The sequence below is a fragment of the Siniperca chuatsi genome, linkage group LG5, assembly GCF_020085105.1.
Source record: "Siniperca chuatsi isolate FFG_IHB_CAS linkage group LG5, ASM2008510v1, whole genome shotgun sequence".
Classification (NCBI taxonomy): domain Eukaryota; kingdom Metazoa; phylum Chordata; class Actinopteri; order Centrarchiformes; family Sinipercidae; genus Siniperca; species Siniperca chuatsi.
In genome coordinates this window covers 31,834,387-31,848,932 of record NC_058046.1, presented here as the reverse complement: position 1 = coordinate 31,848,932, position 14,546 = coordinate 31,834,387, and the positions used below count along the sequence as shown (strand labels likewise).

The following is a 14,546-nucleotide window of genomic DNA, read 5'->3' as shown; positions in this document are numbered from 1 at the left end:
CCAGAAAACATCTTGATGATCCCCAAGACTTTTGGGAAAATACTCTGTGGACTGATGAGACAAAAATTTTACTTTTTGGAAGGTGTGTGTCCCATTACATCTGGCATAAAAGTAACACCACATTTCAGAAAAAGAACATCATACCAACAGTAAAATATGGTGGCGGTAGTGTGATGGTCTGGGGCTGTTTTGCTACTTCAGGACCTGGAAGACTTGCTGTGATAAATGGAACCATGAATTCCGCTGTCTACCAAAAACTCCTGAAGGAGAATATCCGGCCATCTGTTCGTGACCTCAAGCTGAAGCGAACCTGGGTTCTGCAGTAGGACAATGATCCAAAACACACCAGCAAGTCCACCTCTGAATGGCTGAAGAAGAACAAAACGAAGACTTTAGAGTGGCCTAATCAAAGTCCTGACCTGAGTCCTATTGAGATGCTGTGGCATGACCTTAAAAAGGCAGTTCATGCTCGAAAACCCTCCAATGTGGCTGAATTACAACAATTCTGCAAAGATGACAAAACTCCTCCACAGCGCTGTAAAAGACTCATTGCAAGTTATCGCAAACACTTGATTGCAGTTGTTGCTGCTAAGGGTGGCCCAACCAGTTATTAGGTTTAGGGTGCAATCACTTTTTCACACAGGGTCATGTAGGTTTGGATTTTGTTTTCCCTTAATAATAACAACCTTCATTTAAAAACTGCATTTTGTGTTTACTTGTGTTATCTTTGACTAATATTTAAATTTGTTTGATGATCTGAAACATTTAAGTGTGACAAACATGCAAAAAAATAAGAAATCAGGAAGGGGGCAAACACTTTTTCACACCACTGTACATACATGTAAGGACCAAGGAAATAATTCTAAAGCGCATTTTTTGAATTTGCATCTGGTGACATGTAAACAGCAGATAGAGAAAGAGATGATATATGGATATACCATCTTCACATAAAAAGTTTGACATTTGTGAGACAATGTCCATCCACGTTGTGGATGTAAACCATAGACTGTAAACACAGAGTCCTCCTCCATTCATCTTGCGTTCTGTCAGCTCAGGAACACAATCTGACCCTTGAGTGCTTGAGCCGGGATGTTGATGGACCAGGTCTCGGTAAAGATGTGGGCACAACAGTCTGATTTCCGTTGCTTGTCCAGCCTGAGTCCCATTTTGTCCAGACCGGACATTAGCCAGGAGCAGTCCAAATCCAAGCCGGGACAGCATAGCTCCTATCCGGGCTGTCTTTCCAGGATAATAGAAGGTATTTCTCTAAAAAGGTAGGAAACATTTGGTCCAATCTACATTTCTACCACTTTTTAACTACGGCGATGTTGTTTATTTACACATATCATCTTAGTTCCTGAAGCCACTAAACTCCCTATATCACAGTGCCATTTGTTTCATTTCTGGTGATAGCCATACTGTCCTTCACTGTACACGATATAAAAATGTAAACATTCTTATACCATATGCACGAGAAACACTGTATCCTTTTAATTTATAAAGCTTTGATTAAAAAGCTACCGCCATATTTCACCAACCTCCTTACGTATTAAGATTCTTTATACCTCACATGTTCATAGTGCAGTCTGCTCCTGAAAAATCCTTAGGATAAAAAACACCCTAGGGCAATCCGTTTTTAATTTCTTTGCAACCGATGTATTTGAAATGGATGATACCAGATATCAGTGATGAGCAGAGACTCCTGTGGATGACAATGGATAAGTCCTTCTATAAATCTGTATCAATATAGACTGTAGTTCTTAAATTCTTCTTACAAGAGTTAGGCAGTGAGCCAGAGATTATGTGCAGAGGGGGAAGGGCCCTATTTATAGGGATTTAGGTTGTGTCATGTTAATACTGTTGTTATTTAACTGATGTGTGCCACAGTTGATGAACTGATTCTGTTTCTGTCTCTCTCTTTCTCCTCTCTTATCTGTCTGAAGATTACAATTTAAAGCCTTTATGAAAAGGCCTCATTTATACACACTGACTGTTATTTTAATTGTGTCATATCTTGCTAGAAGTCCAGATACGATTTAAGACATTCATTCACAATTTGCCACCAATGCGTCTCTGTTGGCCAGTCCACAAACCTGTATACTGTGAGATATGAGACTATGTGTAGCAGGAAGCATGTCTCATTTCCTTTGAATTCGTGCAAGCTTGCATGACCTTCTCATCCTGATGCAAAATATGAGCAAGCATGCTGAATGCATACAGATGCACATCTGGCAAGATACTTTGCTGCAGTATCTTTCACAATTATTACATGATCACCTTGTTGGGCCTCGCCTCACCACATGTGAGAGACAAAGACAGGCCTACCTGGAAAAGCTGAAGCCTTCACCAAGAGGCTTGACTGAGAAACAAAGGACAGACAGTAGAACGGCGCCAAGTCCCTACAGCCATTAACTCACACCTAGATGTCAGACTGATGCGAGATCGACAGAGATCCACAGCTCAGGTGGGGGAATCTGTTCACAGGACAACTATTAGTCGTGCACTACACAATTCTGGTCTTTATGGAAGAGTGGCAAGAAGAAAGCCATTGTTGAAAACCATCCATAAGAAGTCTCGTTTACAGTTCGCTAGAAGTCATTTGGAGGACACAGCATACATGTGGCAGAAGGTGCTCTGGTCTGATGAGACCAAAATCGAACTTTTTGCCCTAAAAGCAAAACGCTACGTGTGGAGGAAAACTAACACTGCACATCACTCTGAACACACCATCCCCACAGTCAAACACGGTGGTGGCAGCATCATGCTGTAGTGGTGCTTTTCTTCAGCTGGAACAGGGAAGCTGGTCAGAGTTGATGGGAAGATGGATGGAGCTAAATACAGGGCAATCTTGGAAGAAAACCTGTTGGAGTCTGCAAAAGACTTGAGACTGGGGCGGAGGTTCACCGTCCAGCAGGACACCGATCCTAAACATAAAGCCAAAGCGACAATGGAATGGTTTAAAGCAAAACATATTCATGTGTTAGAATGGCCCAGTCAAAGTCCGGACCTAAATCCAATTGAGAATCTTTGGCAAGATCTGAAAACTGCAGTTCACAAACGGTCTCCATCAAATCTGACAGAGCTTGAACTGTTTTGCCAGGAAGAATGGTGGAGACATACCCCAAAAGACTTGAAGCTGTAATTGCAGCAAAAGGCATTTCCACAAAGTATTGACTTAGGGGGGCTGAATACTTTTACACGCTGCACATTTCAGTTTTGTATTTTTTTTTAAATCTGGAAAGGATGTATAATTTTCTTTCTACTTCACAATTATGTACTATTTTGTGTTACTTATTCACATAAAATGCAAATTAAAAAATATTTAAAATTTGTGGTTGTGATGTGACAATATGTGGAAAAAGTTCCAGGGGTATGAATATTTTTGCAAGCCACTGTAGTGTGAACTACAGCTCCGTCAGTCTCCAAGCTCAAGAGGATTTTCCCGGACAACCCAAACAGACTGACTTTTATAACTGTATGTTATGTCATCTAAGCTTCACTGTTGTGAATTGTAAATGGTAAATGGACTGTACTTATATTGCGCCTTTCTAGTCTTTCTGACTACTCAATGCGCTTCAACTACATATCACATTCACCCCATTCATACACAGATGGCAACTGCTCCTCAGTTGGATACTAATCATTCACACACCGAAGGCACAGCCATCGGGAGCAATTTGGGGTTCAGTGTCTTGCCCAAGGACCTTCCGATTGGTGACCCGCTCTACCACTAAGCCACAGCTGCCCTCTTGTGCTTTGCTTATTTTGGAGAGTAATGGACTGCACTGTTTTCATTGCTGTGTGTTTTTCTTTGTGTTAGCAAGTTCCATTTTGTATTGGTGCCTCGCCATTGGACCGTTTAACGTGTGTTAGCTTTAGCCGCTGTGGAAGCTAGTAACTGTGCTTTATCAGACCAAAGTCCAGTAACACGGCCGGTTGAATGAAAGTTTGCTGCCGAGTTCCTGTTTGATAAAGGGACAGCTGTTGTGCTTTGCCACAACATTTGAGTTTCCTTGTACCTTACTCTGTGTGCTTTCTTTCTCTTTCCTCTTCACTAACCCACACACCTTTACACATACATACATTTACACACACATCTTATATGCCCATATAGCGGGAGAGCATAGCTATCTAAGCTGGCCGCTATCTTGAGGACAATTAGAGCTTGTCCTCGTTTTCTTATTGTGTATAGATTAGATGGTAGTAGTTATCGACTGAAGTTGTTAGTTGTTAATCAGTGCTAAGGTTAAATAAACGCTATGCACAAGGTTCCAACGTCAGGAAAAAAACATGGAAAAAAAGTGCTGTTGGGCATGTTCTTTTGATTCAGCTCATATGAGACCATATTTCTTGCTTTCTGAAGCAAGATGATGACAAAGAGGTGCCAATAACAGGTGTCTTGAATTATAGCGGAGAGTCTCCCCTACAGTTGCAGCAGTGCGTTGGGTAAACTTATGCTGGAGATCATTTACAGACAGTCCTTTGCTCAGATTGTTTAGAATTGTTGTGCATTGTAATCAGTCCAAACAGCTGATCTGTCATGTAATATTTGCTACATCATTATTTATTTGACAAACGCGTTTCCATCTCCTATTTGTCGCATAAACTCTTTATCGACAAAAGGGGAAAAAAAACACCTCAGTTGAGTGTAGTATAATACTGAAACAAATAATGAATGACAAATAGCAATAGGTTTAGCAATTTACCTGCATCAATTACAAAATTAAAAATCCCCCAAAACTAATAGAGGGAGCTGCATCAGAGAAGGACCAAGGCGACTGCTGGAACCAGGGGCCAACAAAGCTTAATTCAGTCAGCAAGCTTAATAACTTATCATTAAATATTTAAAATGAGCAAAGGAATTAGTTTTTGCTTTTGCTTAAGTATTTTAATATCTCTTAGAATGAAGGTATACAGTGTGAAATTACGGCAAGAATGAATCTATTTTGTAGCTAGCTTCCTCCTGATCTCGCATCCATCTAATACAAGTAAATGGGTGTAAAAAAGGGCTCAGAAGACAGTGCCCTAAAACCAATGAAACAATGGGATTTATGAATGATTGGCTGAGCAGCTAATCAAGACTTTTTAGCTGCTCTATTCCACTCTTTCAATAAATAAAATATTAAATTAGGTCTAATATTTGTGTTAGCAATATGAGTGGGACACATTTTGGTACTTTATTCAGCTTCTTCCTGTTTACATCTAGCCGTTTACAGTAGCCTTGTACAACTCACCTGAGCCTTGAAGTGAGTTGTTCTTATTATACGTCTACCATTAGCACAATATTAGCTATTGCCAGCTCCATTGAGCCTGGTATTTGGTATTTGAGCTGTAGAGACTGATGGGTAATTGAAGTCAGGTGAGCCAGCGATCAGCAGCAGGCGGGAAATCAAGAAGCCGGACCAGAAGACATACACACACACACACAGACAAACATCTAGAAACGAGCCGAGGACACACAAGAGCACACAGGGACGGGGAGGATATGGTGGCTGACTATGACAGTACCCTTTGGGGTATTCTGGTGCCGTTCTCCACGGCTCTGGAGAGGCAGTGAAGATCCAGGAGCAGAGGATGGAGAAACGTATCCTGGCCCAACTCGGGTAGAGTGCTGTGTGGATCTGGACAGGCAGCGACTCCGAGGCGTGGGCGAGGCGGTGATGTGTCGGCCTGGACTGGCAGCGGGTCCGTGGTGTGGAATTAGCGGCGATGTGTAGACACGGACAGGTAGCGGATCTGAAGCGTGGGGCAAGTGATGACGTTTAGACCTGGACTGGCAGCGGATCCGTGGTGTGGCGTGGGTGGCCATGTGTAGATACGGACAGACGGCGGACCCTTGGCGTGGAGGTGGCTGGGTCCGAGAGGTCTGGTTCAGGGTTGTAGCTTACTGAGTCAGGAAGTCGGCAAGGCGGTGTGTGGCTGGCGAGGCACAGGGTAGGTAGACAGGCAGCTAGGAATCCGGAAGGAGACAGGAGCAGCGATCACCAGCACAGGAATAAACGAGGTAACTAGAAACATGTGCAAAAGTACTTAGTTTTTTAAAGTGAGGAGCCTTAACGCAGTGGTCGTACAAGTGTACAGAGACGTTCTGGCGCTGGAGATGTGGGTGAGCCTGGTATTTGAGCTGTGGAGACTGATCTGCAGTCTGATTCTGCATTAATGTTGTAATGTTGAAAGTCCAAGGTTTGTTTTGTTTTCTAGTGGATCATTCTGCTTGGTGAGAAAAGAGAAATTTAGATGAAGTAGCTGAGCTGAGCTGTTGGATGCTGTGTGTTTGCCCTCAATGCCTGTAGCCCATGACATATACCCTACGTGCTCAAGTTTGTTTACTTTGTCTCTCGTTCCCTACAGCGTAACCCCGGCACTCTGGCAGCATGCCAGCTGCTGTACCCAAATGTTTACAGTCCCCTCCGAAACTACTGGAACAGCAAGCCCAATTCTTTATTTTTGCTGTACACTGAAAACATTTCGGTTTGACATCTAAAGAGGAATATGAGACAAGAGATCAGCATTTCAGCTTTTATTTCCAGGTATTTACGTCTAGATCTGTTAAACAAGATAACACCTTTTATAACGGAACACCCAATTTTTAGGTGAGCAAAATTATTGGAACATGTGACTGACAGGTGTTTCTTGTTGCCCAGGTGTGTCCTATTACATTGATTATTCAAACAATAAATGTCTCTGAATGTCTTCTCTGTTTCATTTCATTATTGTATATTATAGATATTTAAGAAAAAAAACACATTACAATTAAAAAGGAAAGTCAAATGGATATTTTGCACGCCATGTACATGAAAACTAATAAAACAGCTGTCATGTTATCACCAACTTTTTTACAGAGTTGTGCATTAATATGCTTTGCATGTGTACTGGAGAGATGTGATAAGGCTTTTTGTACATATAGCATACAAATGGTTTCATCACTTCAGTTCAGCTCCTGTGTCTAAATCAGGCCTCCGCTGGTGGAAGCAGTTAAACATGGGAGACAAAAAGACTTCTGTTGTAAAACTTTTGCAGTCTCCCAAGAAAGGTTTTGGGTTGTCTACAGGAGCTAAGCTCTACTCATCTATGCACAGTGAGACTGTCCTCTAGAGAAAAATGACAGCATCAGGCACTTGTTCAAGCAGCTGAAAACGATCGATGTAGTTGTCAAAGGGTCTAAGGTTGGTATCAGTACCCTAACACGTTGTTGTTGCTGTTGGGGGGCACAAAGAACATACTTCTCAGGATCATGTTCAAAGGTTTTTAGGGAAAATACAAAAATCACTTTATTATCTTCCAATATTCGCTTGCTGGTAAATATTGGATATTTATGATTGATTTTGATATTTATATCTCAGTTGCGTTTATACCTTCTATATTTTTCCAGCTTTATTTAATTTATTTATTTATGTACATTTTTGCTTTAATGATAGTGAAGCGAGAGAGAGAAAAGGCAGGGCCGCGAGAGAGGGGATGACATGCAGCAAAGCGCCCGGGCCAGACTTGAACCCGGGCTGCTGCGGTAAGGACTCAGCCTTGATTCATGGTATGCGCTCTACCATGTGAGCTACCGGGGCGCCCTTTATTTGTTATATATTATATCAGTATGAGGTAGTAATGTAGTCTGTTGTAGCTCAACAGTAAGTTTATGGTAGTTTTCTCATATGGTGTAAGTTTACAGTAATTTTATAGGTATTGTTTGATTGTATATTAACACATCCTCCTGGCTTTTCTTCCAGTTTGTTTTTGTCTGTGTGTCCCTCTGCAGAGGCTCTCTAAATAAAGGGAAGGAGAATAGTTTGCCAGTTGTCTGTGGTGATGCACAAAGTTGAATACTCAGCTGAATTTTCTGAACACACCCACATGAGGATTGCCACCCCTAATGCAGCTGTAACAAACAGCAGATTTATTATTGTTCGAGTGAAAATGTGGAGACAGACACTTATCTGTTCTTGTTCTTAGTAAAAGCTTCATGTACGTGTGTACTACAAGATTTCCTCAGCTCATGCAGTCGAGATGCTTAGGAAAGTTGGACAAAATTATGGACAGTGAGAAAACAGCGGTGATCAGCTGTAATATATAATATATATTACAAGGCTATTCCAGTTATTATCTGTTATTGTCATCTATTTACTTTCAGCTGTCGAATAAAGACATCAAATATCCCAAAAAAAGAATGATTTAAAAGAAATGAATGGTCAAAATCAATGCTGATTTTTTTGGGGTCAAGCTACAAAAACACTAGGTCCTACATTTCCCATAATGCATCTCATTAGCATCCCTGTCAGATGACATCATCGGGGTTATTTTCTCAGACTTTGCAAAGCTCCTCCAGAGCCACAAAGGCTGAGGATTACTACCATGATGAGTAAACGGTTTGTTTAGCTTGTTCACACCATGTTTAGCTAAACCCAGAAAAGCCCTCATTCATCTCTCAGACTTCCTCCCTTTAATCATCTATTATGGGACTGTAACTGCCCTCTTTGCCTCCTGATATCACATTTTGAAAGCTTCTTCCTCCTGAGATTCTACTAAACCCTCAACTCCACTACTTCCTTGTAAACCTACCCCTCCTACCCCTCCTATTCCATGGTTCAGCTCAGGCCAGAACAGGGCAGGCCCTGTTTGCCTTCAGTTGGAGAGTACAGGAATAGTAGAGACAGATGGTACCGCAAAGCCCTACAGTTTATTTGAAGCCATAGCTCTGTATACTCATTAAAGTGTGGTCTCATGGTAGCCTGCATTTTTGTCTATATCTGCCACAGATGTTGCTGCACTCAGCTCTCTGTCTGTAGTTAAGCATATAGATGCAGGGTCAACCCTGATTCCTCACTTCACATAGCCCTTCATTCTAAATGGGGCCTCTGAAGGACTCTGCAGGTTTAGCATGTTTCAAACCATTAACAACAAACTTAACATTATCGTCAGCCATTTACAAAGCAGAACTTTATAAGTTATAGAAGTAAGAATAAGTTTATAGATAGATTTTTATCATCCAGGCAGTTGTTGGTTTTAATTTATTTTAGTAGGGCAAAGTGGGTTGAGATCAGGCACTTTTTTAGTTTTGGTGTATTTTAGGATGTTTTGCATTACTATAAATGAGTAAACAGCAAGAGGTATTCAGGGGCATTCTACCGTAGAGAAAAGTTTTTGCCATGGGCATCCAATTTGTTGCTTTTAACACACTCTAAAAGTTGTATCTCTGGATACAACTTTGGAAATTGTGGATGGAAATTGTAAGACATATTGTGTATACATACACATACTGGAAAATTCTGGCTGACATTCAGAATTGTGAATCATAATTGGCCTTTCATTATCTGGTATTTGATTTACTCTACAAAATCAAGTATTTCTGTTATTGTTTTCTCCTATGCTGTTATTATGAATAGCCAAAACAAGCTTTGACTACAGCTGCTTATTATTTTATTTTGAGTCATTTCTGGTTTGCGAACCATCAGTTTTGAAGGGTGCTTAACCGGTTTGGTTAGTTTCAAATGAACTCTTGTGCGTTTGCCCAGCGGGTACGGTTGGTTGGTTTAGGCTGGTGTTAAAACTTTTCAAATTTTCAAATCTGATGAATATATCCGTGTTTGAATGAAGAAATAAATTATTATTCCTTCTGGTAAGCAACTTTCTTAAGTGAACCTATTGCTTGGACTCATCAGTCATTCTGAGTGATATGACTTGTTTGGTCAGCATTTATTTTTATTTTTATGATATTAATATTATGATATCATTATGATAGCTGTGTTATATTATCTGTTGATTATTTCATTATGTGATGCAATATTGTTAATTTCCAGTGTATTGTAGAGTACCAGGTGTAATCATAATCTATTTTTACTATTTCCTGACCCTGCGAGGTCAAAACCGGTCAGTGTTTTAAAGGTAACAAAAATAACAAATGACATCTCTTAATTTTTATATACCTTTTTATCTACTACTACAATGTGATATGTTATTGTGTTCTCATTAGGTAATGGCCTGATGCTGCATACATATCCTGCCAGTACCACCCCCAGCTCATCTGGAAATCTCTGAGTAGAGTTTTCTGCACCCCCCCCCCTTTCAGAGATGAATTTGGGGCTGTCAGCAGCCCACGCTGGTTCCTGTGCCTGCACTAACTGTTGGAAGCATCAAAGTGGCTGTTGGTAAGAGGCACCCAATAGGCCCAGGATGCCAGGATGCCCATCACTCAGGACAACGCCCTCAGCATCCTTCCACTGCTGGAGGACTGGCACAGGGCTCAGACCACAAGATCAAAGCAGGACCACAACCTGAATCAGGAAAGTTCGGGCAATAAGGTACTTCACCCCCCCCCACCGATTTTGCAGGATATTGCTGCCACCATAACAAAAAAATTCTGCTCCTTTTCTCATTTTTACATGATTCTTTTCATGTTATAACAAGATATTTTTGATGTTGTTATGACATATTTTCTATTTCTATTATTACTAGATACCAAATTATTCAGTTTTTACAAGAGATTGTCCTTGTTATAAATTTATCTTGTTATATGATGCAACTTTTGTTTCTTGTTATTTCACAAAATCAATGAATCTCATTAAAGCATACTTTTCTCCTTATAACATGATAAGCTGGTAAGTTGTTACAAGACAACTTCCATAGTGTTAAAATGAAAAAAAGGTCCATCATTGCCTGAATTGAGCCTGTAGCCCAGAGCAATCTTATAGCATGATTGATAAACATATAACATGATGATGTAGACATGTGGCAGGGTGTTTTTATGTATGTAGCTTTTGTTTTGTTTGTGCACCTATGTGTAATCATTGTGAGTGGATTTGGTATCAGTGATTGTCAATGACCGGGCTATGATTCAGGACCAGTCTGTGCAGTGTTGTCATACTGGATCGTAGGTGTTAAAGTGTAGGAGTACAAAAATGGACATCTCCTACCCTCCCATGGCCACCTCCAGACACCACAATCAATACACACAAGGCCAGATACAGTAACTGCCATCAGGGATGATGGCACCAATGTGCAGTGTCCCAACCTCCGTTTAGACCTGCGTATCCTTCCTGACCTCATAATGTACCCCATCAGGCTATATGCCTATGTTTAGATGTATGTAGCAAACTTAACCTAAAACCACATATCCAACACGACCACCACCCCTCTACCAAAAGGTGATATTTACTGTTCTTCAGATAATCACTCATGTATACATCCAGGCTACATAATTAGAACTATACAGTATGTTATTATATGATGGATCTAACACTTGGGCAGACTCACAGATTCCCTGTGGCCCTGAATTAAAAGGGCCCCCTAACAGCTATAGATTTATTATCATGTTTAGATATAAAACATACAAATATGTTACTATTGTAACTCAACTATACACTGCAATAACTTACAAAATGCCCTCAAAGCGCTTCTCTCCTCGTCAACGTGCCACCCAGCTGCACACTACAGATTTATGGACTATTTCATCACTAGACGAGCCACTGCAACCACTGCACACCATTAACTTGTTGCTAAGGTCAATCCAGTTTTTAATCCTTTTTAATCCACAACATTAAACAGTGAAACAGAGTTATCACAGTAAGAATTCTAAAGAAAAAGCAAGAGGGAAAGTAAAGCATGCATTACAAAGCAAACTTTGTAAAAACAGAAGGTATTCTCTTTGCTGACGTTTCCCACTGCCCCCTTTACCCCCGACCCTTATGAAAACAGATAAAGATAATGATAATATGAAAAGAAAGCTGGATTCAAGAAAGAGGAGGAGGTAACTAGTAGCCTTTAGAAAAGAAATTGTTTTCAGGAGAGAGAAAGAGAAATGGTTACTTTGCAGATTCAGATTTTACACACAAAACATATGGTCAACAAATAAAATGTGATGCACTACTATAGATAAACTATATTAAACCATCAAGCAGTATTTAAAATAGTTAAAAATAGTTCCACCTTGAAAAGACTTTAAGGAAACATAAGTACATTTTTTGTTGTTAATACTTCTGTACTTTTAAGTTGTTGTTTTTTTAATGCAGGACTTTTAACAGTATTTCCAGTGTGGTATTAATAGTTTTACTTAATTAAAAGATCTTCTTCTGCCACTGAGGAAGCCTCAATGTTTATGATATTCATTTATGGAAAACTGACCTATTTAACAAATGCTGTCTATCTGAGAACAAAGTACAATGGCTGGACAACAGCTCTCAGTGAATTACAATGTGTGATGGATGAGGACAGGACAGAAAAGGACAGTTTCTACAGTCAACTACATTGAAAAACACTTTCCTTTACTTAATAAAAGAACATGTGTCCTCTGATCAGTAGTTTTGTGTGTTGAAATACTGTACCAGAGATGGGTAAAATTAAAGGAATTCATTAATGGAATATTCCACCAAAAATCTATTTTTTGGGTACCAAACACTCATCCCCTGTAGACTTGAAAGGGCTCAAGCTGTAGTCAGCTTGGATGCACAGTAGTTATGGATTCCAATGGGCACTATCTATTTCAATAGCACCTTTGGTGGAGAAGGAATACGGGATGACTGTGGGAAATAGGCCACTGCAGGCTCAGTACTTTAAGTGCCCAGTCAAGTGGCACAGCAAAATTCATTCGTATGTCCTGGTAAAATAAGTGGTGCTGGAAGCTGGGTGACGTAGTGACTACTTGCTCTCTTGGTCACTAACAGGGCAGCAAGTTAACAATTAATTCAACAAATATATTTGTACCATCCACTGATGACTAATTGCATTTCATGATGCAATTTATACTTCAGCAGAGCAGGGTTATATAAAGCTGGATGGTGTGACACAGCTAATATGATAGCTTCCTCCCTATTGGGCTCCCTGGCATTTCCTCTACACTGCCAAGACGGTTTGCTATAGTAAAAATTTGAACTCTATGCGAAGGTTCTGCACAGATTTACTTTGCCTTGGTGAGCAAATCCACTGTTACGCAGTTATACTTGTTAACACATGTAACTGTTGATGTAGGCAGCTGCATTCGTTAAAATGAAAACAACATCTGTACGGTCAGTCAGGCATCAGACAGACAATTGAAAAATATGGCTAAGATGTGTTCCACGTAGACACCCTGCCTAAGTGTCAACTATAAATGGTGTGAAATGAAGATATAAACAAGTGATTTTTGTGGTAAAATCAAACCATAAAGGGAAAACCATGTAATGTCTTAAAACAAGCGACCAGTACTGTATTGGAAATGAAAGTTTAGTTGTTAAAGGCTATTCATCAAATGTTTTCATCCAGCTACATTCACTGATTGGTCACTCTTCTTCTTCTTCCTCTAGCATGTGGATCAGGACTCCTACGAGAATGGGGAAGGGGATAGTGTGTGCAGTAGCAGTAGTGTTAACAGCATTAATGTGGAGGACATGTCCCTGTGTCTGGCTGCCATTCAGAAGTTGGTGGAGTACATCAAGTTCAACTTCATTGAGGGTGACACTCCTCCATCAGCCAGCCTGTCCTCCTGTAGGGAGGGGTTAGACGTTGAGGTTCATGCTGTTTCCCTCAGTAAAGATGTGGGGGATACCGCTGAGTTTGGCCTCAGTTTCGGGAACATCCCTATTTTTGGGGACCCTGAAGGAAGAAAGAAGGGAGGCCCGAGGAGGAGGAGGGACCAGGGCCCCATCATGGACGTGGGCTGCATCTGGGTGACAGAGGTGAGGAAGAGGAGCCCAGCAGCCCGCTGTAGGGGGATCAAATTGAGAGATGAACTGCTGTCACTGAACGGGCAGCTGATGGTGGGAGTAGATGTCAGTGGAGCCAGGTAAGACTGCTTTAATGAAAACTGAAACCATGAACCAATCATGTGAAGGGAAAAATGTGTGCAATAATGAACTACATTAATTCAATTTTATTTATATAGCTCCAATTCATAACAGAAGTTCTTATTGCACTTTAAACAGCAGGTCTAGACCGTACTCTTTATTATATTATTTACAGAGACCCAACAGATCCCACCATAAGCAAGCACTTGGCGACAGTGGCAAAACTTCCTTTAAGAGGCAGAAACCTCGAGCAGAACCAGACTTAGGGTGGGTGGCCATCTGCCGCTACTGGTTGGGTTGAGAGAGAAAGAGGGGGGAAAAAAGAGAGTACAGTAGCACAATGCAAATTCCACATAGAATTTTAAAATAATAAAAATTCAAGGGTAGTGGTAATAATAAAATAATAATAGTAAAAATAATGATAGGAATAATAATAAGACAAATGATAATATTTGTAGTAGTGGGTATTGAGCAGGAACATGGGGGCACACAAGAGGTCCGCAATCATAGATCCAGACTCTGTAGTTCCGGAGGTATAAATACCTGCTGAAAGCAACAGAAGGAGAGAGGAGAGAGACGAGAAAGCACAGAACTACGGGAGAGAGAAGATGTTGAGTTAGTAACATGCATTAATGGGATAAGAATGCATACAGATGGAGAGGGAGAGGAGAAGAGAGGTGCATCATGGGAAGTCTCCCAGAAGTCTAGGCCTATAGCAGCATAACTAAGGGACAGCTCTAATTATTATAAACTTCTTAATAACCTTTAAATGAACAAGCGAACAGTGAGCCGCTCAGC

The 14,546-nt window shown here is 40.6% G+C and overlaps 1 protein-coding gene across 9 annotated transcripts in view; it reads left to right on the top strand.

The window, feature by feature from the left end:
• The window catches only part of pdzd2 (PDZ domain containing 2), a 98,211-nt gene that overhangs the window by 11,966 nt on the left and 71,699 nt on the right, over window positions 1-14,546 (top strand). For 8 of the 9 annotated variants that reach the window (XR_006378023.1, XM_044196121.1, XM_044196125.1 and 5 more), the window contains 2 exons: window positions 9,965-10,292; window positions 13,269-13,747. Coding sequence is in view for 7 of the 9 variants with exons in the window: in XM_044196121.1 (XP_044052056.1) it covers window positions 10,173-10,292; window positions 13,269-13,747 (599 nt within the window). In the remaining 2 variants the exon portion in view is untranslated. Of the gene's footprint in view, window positions 1-9,964; window positions 10,293-13,268; window positions 13,748-14,546 lie in introns of those variants that run through there. The other variant, XM_044196127.1, reaches the window with a different exon arrangement.